The sequence below is a fragment of the Cherax quadricarinatus genome, chromosome 63 (genome assembly GCF_038502225.1).
Source record: "Cherax quadricarinatus isolate ZL_2023a chromosome 63, ASM3850222v1, whole genome shotgun sequence".
NCBI classification, from domain to species: Eukaryota; Metazoa; Arthropoda; class Malacostraca; order Decapoda; family Parastacidae; genus Cherax; species Cherax quadricarinatus.
In genome coordinates this window covers 1,700,109-1,708,065 of record NC_091354.1, presented here as the reverse complement: position 1 = coordinate 1,708,065, position 7,957 = coordinate 1,700,109, and the positions used below count along the sequence as shown (strand labels likewise).

The 7,957-nt window shown below is 46.7% G+C and overlaps 1 protein-coding gene across 2 annotated transcripts in view; it reads left to right on the top strand.

Annotated features, from left to right (window-relative positions):
- Positions 1-6,800, top strand: part of LOC128698287 (uncharacterized) — a 134,396-nt gene extending 127,596 nt beyond the window's left edge. For both annotated transcript variants that reach the window (XM_070098558.1, XM_070098559.1), the window contains 6 exons: positions 1-43; positions 250-382; positions 1,173-1,302; positions 2,560-2,701; positions 3,310-3,681; positions 4,073-6,800. The exon at positions 1-43 is cut by the window's left edge and continues 112 nt beyond it. In XM_070098558.1, the coding sequence (XP_069954659.1) occupies positions 1-43; positions 250-382; positions 1,173-1,302; positions 2,560-2,701; positions 3,310-3,681; positions 4,073-4,381 (1,129 nt within the window). In that variant the 3' untranslated portion in view covers positions 4,382-6,800. The remainder of the gene's footprint in view (positions 44-249; positions 383-1,172; positions 1,303-2,559; positions 2,702-3,309; positions 3,682-4,072) is intronic.
- The last annotated feature ends 1,157 nt before the right edge of the window (positions 6,801-7,957 follow it).

Below are 7,957 nucleotides of genomic sequence, written 5' to 3'. Positions count from 1 at the left end.
CTTCACATTCCTACAGATGCACTTCCTCTTTGTTAACTCGGAGGTGAGAGAGGGAGGGACGATATTATTATTATTATTATAAGCTGCTTTACTTATTGCTCTTCTAGGCTATTCTTAAGTTTTAACTTAATTGTTCCTCTTGTAACTCACCTGACTTATAATTCACTTGACAGTCTTATAACTCGCCTGGGACAGTTGTAAATCACCTGGAACTGCCATAATTTATTCTGGGCCCCTTCATTCCCTTAGGTGATCGTGGAGAAATTCGGTCAGGTTGCCAGGTTCGGCTTCATGCACCTGGTGGCCACCAACATGGCCATCTGGATTAGAATGGTGGTGTGGGAGTCAGCAACAGTCTGGATCCAGGACACTTATTCTTACAGTAAGTGAACCTGACAGTTATGTTATAAACAATGTATCCTACTCACCATTGTTTAAAAGAAATACTTACGTAGCATGAAGTAAAGTTACCTCACATTGTCCGAGTGTCACTTTCAGGACACTTTTGCTTACAGTAAGTGAACCCACGTCTGCCCTTTCTAAATCAAAATCATGAAAGGATGTAAGATAATATACCAAGTTTCTCAGCATCATGAACAGGGTGAACAACACTATAATTATAAATGGACCAGAAAATTGTACCGAAAAGGCTTAAAGAAAGTTTTCCTTGTTAGAATAGCAGATCAGACTGACACATGGAAAGGTAACAAGTGACACTACAGTTGTATGGTTGATTAAATGCTAAAAACGGAACACCATCAGAACGGTGGATTTAAAATACATGTGAGTAAACACAAACATATTTATTAGAAACTTTTCAGTCCTTTTACCTTAATCACTTCTAACCACTGAAGCGATTAAGGACAGAACATTTTTAATGTCCTAGTGTTTCCTCACACGTCTTTTTAAACCGCTTATCTGTATCAATTACCAAGGTTTAGACCACGAACACAGCTCTGCCACAGTAATTATGAGGCATCCTTCATGGGGCAGCCTTAATGCTGTTGAAGGAATCTTAATCCAAACAATTGGAGCTACCCATCCCTAACATAAACCTCATTACCTTCCATTTACCAGGTACTGTAGAGCCCTGACGAGTTTAATGTCTTTCTATGAATAAAAATAATGAAGATAGGCACTTGCAGCAGTGACATGTTTGTGTTGTCCCACAGAGCCAGTGGTGGAGGTGCCACAACAGGCGGAGCAGGTGCTCAGGCTGTACTCCTGTTTCCATAACAACACCCTGGGTCGCCTCTGGACTGATGCTCAGCCTTACCTCTTTCCCTTCCTCGTCCAGTACAGGTAAACCTTTCCCTCTCCTCCCTTCCCCTCCCCTTGCCTTACCTCTTTACCTTCCTCGTGCAGTACAACTAAATTTTTTCCTCTCATCTCCCCTTCCCTAGCCTGCCTCACCTCTTACTCGTTCAGCACAGAAATATGTAAGTAGGTGAGGTGCTTTATCATAAATTGTGTTGCTTTATTTGAGATTAAGCACCTAACACTACTCACGGGAAAACTGCTCAGCACCTCACCTTAATTCAAGTCTGCTGAAGCATCTCACCCTATTCAGATACATACCATATGTACTCCTAAAAATACATATTCTCTCCTCATTTTTGTGTATAATGAAAAGGATGTCAGGTGGATATCGGAATATACATCTCAGATTTCGTGTTTATTTCTTTAATAAAATTCGTGTTGAACTGTGTTTAGCATGACCGAAACGAACGACATTTTGCCACTTTTAATACGATTTTTCAATTCTTAGTGTAAGTGTTGTGGCCTTGTTATGCCTTTGTTTTGACCTGAATAATTACCACATTAATAACTTGACCCATCAGGATTTACAGGGGCTAATTGATACTGTTATGATATAAACTTGTGAACAAAACTATTTTTCACAGACCTCCCTTACTAGGCTACGTAACGTAAATATTCAGTCTTTTCAGATTTTATTATAACGTCCAGTTAATAAGCAACGGTTGTATTATAGAAGAATAATCACCTGTCATGAACTGCATGTACCTTGTTTATTATTAATATTTAGGAGTAAAAGCTGAGTATTAATGGTAATCAAAACGTAACAATTTGGATTAATTACAGTAGAAAAAATTAAAGGCAACTATAATTTGACTGGGGAAGAGATGCAGTGGTTTACCTTCGTGAGCCCGAAACAACTGTATAGATTTACAGCCCTTGCCATCACCATAACCCCAGTACCATCACAACGCCACCATCGCCATCACCATAACCTCAGTACTATCACAACACCACCATCGCCATCACCATAACCCCAGTACCATCACAACACCATCGCCATCACCATAACCCCAGTACTGTCACAACTCCATCATCAATGCCCTCACCATCACAACACCACCATCATAGCCCTCACCATCACAACCCTCACCATCATCACAACTCCACCCTATCACATCCCATATCATCATGACAATGCCATCACCATCATCACAGCCCCATCATCGTGTCAACCCTCACCACCCCCACGCATTATATGCATTATTCAACCCCACCATATTACACCTGCGCATATTACAGCTTGATAGCGGCGGCTGTGACGTACATAATGTGGTGCAACGTAGGTAAGGAGAAGCTGAAGAAGCTAAGTCACCTGGGCAAGGCTGGCATGGACACTTCCACCACCCTAGACAAGCGTGGCGTCAGGAAGGGCTACTGGAAGGTGGGTGATCCCAGGAGGCAGAGTACTGCACCCATTGATCACACTCTTGTCAGGCATCCCCTCAAGGAAGGTTCCTTGATGTTGGTGAGGGGCTCTTGATTTAGGGAATTGGATCTGTGCTCCAGTTCCCCGAATTAAGCCTGAATGCCTTCCACATCCCCCCCCAGGCGCTGTATAATCCTCCGGGTTTAGCGCTTCCCCCTTGATTATAATAATAATAATTGTCAGGCATCATTTTATTTGATTTATGTTACTTCTTTGCTGTTGTAGTGTCTCGTGTTGTCTCTGAATAAAGACGTTGTGTATGCATATTTTCTGAAAAATCTGCACCCTTCAGCAGTATAATACACACTTTGTAAATACAAAGTAAAATTTGAATCCATCCCTTATGTTTTAGGGTGCATTATTGACTCAGAGGTTTTCCCAGATACTTAGCTATTCACCAAAGGAATTTATCTATCATTATTTCCTTTCAGTTATAGTTATTTTATTGTTTAGTTATACAGATTGGATGTAGAGGACTAGATAAATCGATTCAGCTGTATAAAAAAGAACTATAAGAGACTTAAGACAAATGCCACAAGGAAACTGTCCTTTTTTTCTTACAGGTTGACTGTAGGTCGGCTTCGAAGGGACTCTTTCTGGGTCTACTGTGTCTGGTGGGTGGTGTGGTCATCCTCATCATTTTCTTCGTCATGAAGGACCAAGAGGACTTTAAAACCAAAATGTTCTGGATGTGCAACGGTACTCAGATGATCATCCTCTCTCTCTCCATCATTAGCACCACCATTGGCTTCCTGCAGCTGCCCAAGCTCTCAGTCTCCACCACCAAGCCTCTTGACCTCGACCGCCTCCTCCTCTCCTCCACTATTATCGGAGTGTACATCTTCTCCGTCTTTGGGATGATCGTGGGAGGTATCAACTACACCAAGTCTGAGTACCTGGCAACATTCTGTGTCAACGCACTCCTGTTTTTGCAAGTGAGACCCTTGAAAGTCCTCTGGTGTTATGTAGTGTATACATGAGGACTTATTATAATCACTGTGTCGGATGTGCTAGGATGTAGAAGTGCGGGTGTGAGTGTACTCGCCTATCTTTTCTTGAAGAGGTATTGTAGTAGCTCCTGGCCCTGCCTCTGAAATTGGCAATTATTAGGTTCACTCTGCTGGCTCTGTGAGCCCTATCATATCTATTCTTGAAGCTCTGCATATATGTGTGTGTGTGTGTGTGTGTGTGTGTGTGTGTGTGTGTGTGTCTGTGTCTGTGTCTATGTCTGTGTGTGTGTGTGTGTGTTTTATGCTCTGAGATATAGACGTGTCTCTGTGACCAATCGCTAATGTACGATGTTTACAGTTTTCTCCTGTTCCTCAGGTATCGCTGCAGGACATGCTGGTTGCTGAAGCGAGTCGACGAACTTGCTCGTCCAGATACCAGATGTTGACCAAACCAGGTCGGCAGGTGATCACCTTCCTCTTGTTTGCTAACATCACCTTGTGGATCCTGGATACCTTCATGACGCACACAAGTGTCTCGCAACAGTTTCAGTTCGGATTTTATGGAGTGTTAGCTTGGGGTATTATCTCCCGCATCTCCCTCCCGCTTCTCATTCTGTACCGTTTCCACTCTGCTGTCATCCTGGTGGAGATCTGGAAGAACACTTATAGAACTAAAGCTGCCTAGGAGGAGTCACCTACAGCCAGTCTAGATATAAGCAGCCAAGCTCACCTTCTTAACCACAACACATACAACATTCACCACTGTCTCTCAAACTCTTGCTCATGTAGAACAAGCTCTGAATTTGTTTATCAAAATTTAACCCGTTATAAACTTAATGAGTCTTCTGAAGTCTCCAGGTCACACACAACTAATTCCTACCTATTTTTTCCTCACAATCCTCGCCCTTCATACAAGTCTGTCTCTCACCATCACCGCCTTTCTCCCTCTTTACTCTGCATCCCCAAATGTTCTTCCTCAGAGACTTCACTAGCCCCCTCCTGCATCTCTGCCTCTCTTCCTGTCCTGACGCGGGTGATTAGGTTCACCCCTGACCCTGTGACTCCCACTCCACTAGCTGATCAATTAGACTTGTACAACTTTTCTCAGGACTCGCTTTTGCAGTCTGCTTCACAAAGAAGTGCACGTGCAACAAGCAACATCCACCGTGACACACCACACATGACAATAGTCTCACCAGCTGCTGCTGAAAAATGCAGTGATAAAAAAGAAAGAGTAAAGCGTAGAGATCATAAGCTGAGAAGGATCTTGTTTGGTAACAGCACGATGTTACTGAGACAACGGAGCTTAGTTATAAAAGAGCTCATGATGGGTCATGGCCACAAAGGCTGCCTCATGACTTCTAAGCCTGTTCAAAATGAGCTTAGGAAATTACTCCATAAGACAATGAAGTCAAAAGACAATTGGCACAAAGCTCCTCCAATTAAGATGATTCACCGATGGGTGAAGAAGAGGCGAAGTGGAAGAGCACACTTGGGAGGCATCTTAGAGTCTCGTACGGCAAATGAGCCATGGAGCCAAAGTGCTGTAGACAGTAACAGTGGTGCATTCTGCTGTGGTATTGCAGATATCCGCAGTGCTGTAAACAGTCACAATGGTACTGGCTGTAGCGGCAGCATAAAGAGCCCAAGTGGTATAAGTAGGCCGGGCTCATCACAGCAGCCTGGGACGAGCAGTGACTCTTATCTGACACCCATACATGTGACTCCCTCCAGACGTAACCCACAACATTCTCAATTCTCTACGGCTCTTAGACGATCACCATCCAGACAAAGCAGTTCAGGGAGGCATGAAAGGGCATATCAAACACCAAATCACAATAGTGTTAGATACAAAGGGAGGCAGCGATCTTCTAGAAAAAGATCAGGTGATTTTGTTACTCGGAGACTCGGGAATAAAATTTATTGTTTTCCAGAAACTGATAATTTAGCACAAAATTCTTTAAAAAAGAGTAAAAGGGAGCATTTTTTTCCAAGGAAACAAAAAAAGGCTGATCATTCAAGTCACAGATTTAATGCGGGATCTTCGTTCCATGGTAAGCATCATGGACGTAGATCAGCGAAACCACATAGTGAGCAACATCACCAAGTATCTTCAGAAGGTATGCGCTACTCTCACAGGAGCAGAACATCGTCTTCACCCGCCCCGACACTTGAGTCAGGGATTTCCCGACGTTCTTGCCAAAGTAACTGTGATTCTTCACGGCCTGACTCTCGACTGCAGCGGTTGCGGCGGGCGTGGCAGAAGGAGGACGTCTACACTCTTAATCCCTTCGACTCTTGGCGCCTCCGTCAGCAGCCCACACATAGATCTACCTCCCCTCCTCGCCTTCATGTAACACCAAGTGAGCCGGGGCTCAGAAAAAGTAAACACCTACGTGTCTTTAACCACCACAGCACAGCCTCTGCTAACCGACATCCTATTAGGCAACAAAATCGTAACTCTCAGAGAATGAAGAAAGAAACACCATCACCTTCCTCCCGTCGTCATCATTATTATGATGAAATAGACTCTGTACCTTCGTCTCCCCCACCCAGGTTTTCTCATTTGCTCCCTCACCCCACTGATGTCTTCTTCCGTACACGTTCTAATGAATATCTACACTCCCCTCACCCGTCAGGGCCGGTTGACTCCTACCCAAATGGCTCGCCCTTCGTCCTGGGCTGGCTGCAGGTGCCCAGCAATGTTGATAACCCCACCAAGAGCATGATGTTTCGCAAGGCACCGTGGCTCAAACCCCTGCAAGGCCAACACAGGTGACGCTGGCGTGCTGTCACTTGAACACACGTCACACCACACACCCACATTCCTCCCTCATTGTATACATGAACTTGGTGGTGCGGTTCTCTCTCATTCCATCACCTTGGTGGTGTGTGCCTCCCTCATTCCATCACCCTGGTGGTGTGGTGCCTCCCTCATTCCATCACCCTGGTGGTGTGGTCCCTGCCTCATTCCGTCACCCTGGTGGTGTGGTCCCTGCCTCATTCCATCACCCTAGTGGTGTGGTGCCTCCCTCATTCCATCACCTTGGTGTTGTGGTCCCTGCCTCATTCCATCACCCTAGTGGTGTGGTGCCTCCCTCATTCCATCACCTTGGTGTTGTGGTCCCTGCCTCATTCCATCACCTTGGTGTGGTCCTTGCCTCATTCCATCACCCTGGTGGTGTGATCCCTGCCTCATTCCATCACCCTGGTGGTGTGGTCCCTGCCTCATTCCATCACCCTGGTGGTGTGGTCCCTGCCTCATTCCATCACCCTGGTGGTGTAGTCCCTGCCTCATTCCATCACCCTAGTGGTGTGGTGCCTCCCTCATTCCATCACCTTGGTGTTGTGGTCCCTGACTCATTCCATCACCCTGGTGGTGTGGTCCCCGCCTCATTCCATCACCCTGGTGGTGTAGTCCCTGCCTCATTCCATCACCCTAGTGGTGTGGTGCCTCCCTCATTACATCACCCTGGTGGTGTGGTCCCTGCCTCATTCCATCACCTTGGTGGTGTGGTCCCTGCCTCATTCCATCACCCTGGTGGTGTGGTCCCTGCCTCACTCCATCACCTTGGTGGTGTGGTCCCTGCCTCATTCCATCACCCTGGTGGTGTGATCCCTGCCTCATTCCGTCACCCTGGTGGTGTGGTCCCTGCCTCATTCCATCACCCTGGTGGTGTGGTCCCTGCCTCATTCCATCACCCTGGTGGTGTGGTCCCTGCCTCATTCCATCACCTTGGTGGTGTGGTCCCTGCCTCATTCCATCACCCTGGTGGTGTGGTCCCTGCCTCATTCCATCACCTTGGTGGTGTGGTCCCTGCCTCATTCCATCACCTTGGTGGTGTGGTCCCCGCCTCATTCCATCACCCTGGTGGTGTGATCCCTGCCTCATTCCATCACCCTGGTGGTGTGGTCCCTGCCTCATTCCATCACCCTGGTGGTGTGATCCCTGCCTCATTCCATCACCCTGGTGGTGTGGTCCCTGCCTCATTCCATCACCCTGGTGGTGTGGTCCCTGCCTCATTCCATCACCCTGGTGGTGTGGTCCCTGCCTCATTCCATCACCTTGGTGGTGTGGTCCCTGCCTCATTCCATCACCCTGGTGGTGTGGTCCCTGCCTCATTCCATCACCCTGGTGGTGTGGTCCCTGCCTCATTCCATCACCCTGGTGGTGTGGTCCCTGCCTCATTCCATCACCTTGGTGGTGTGGTCCCTGCCTCATTCCATCACCTTGGTGGTGTGGTCCCCGCCTCATTCCACC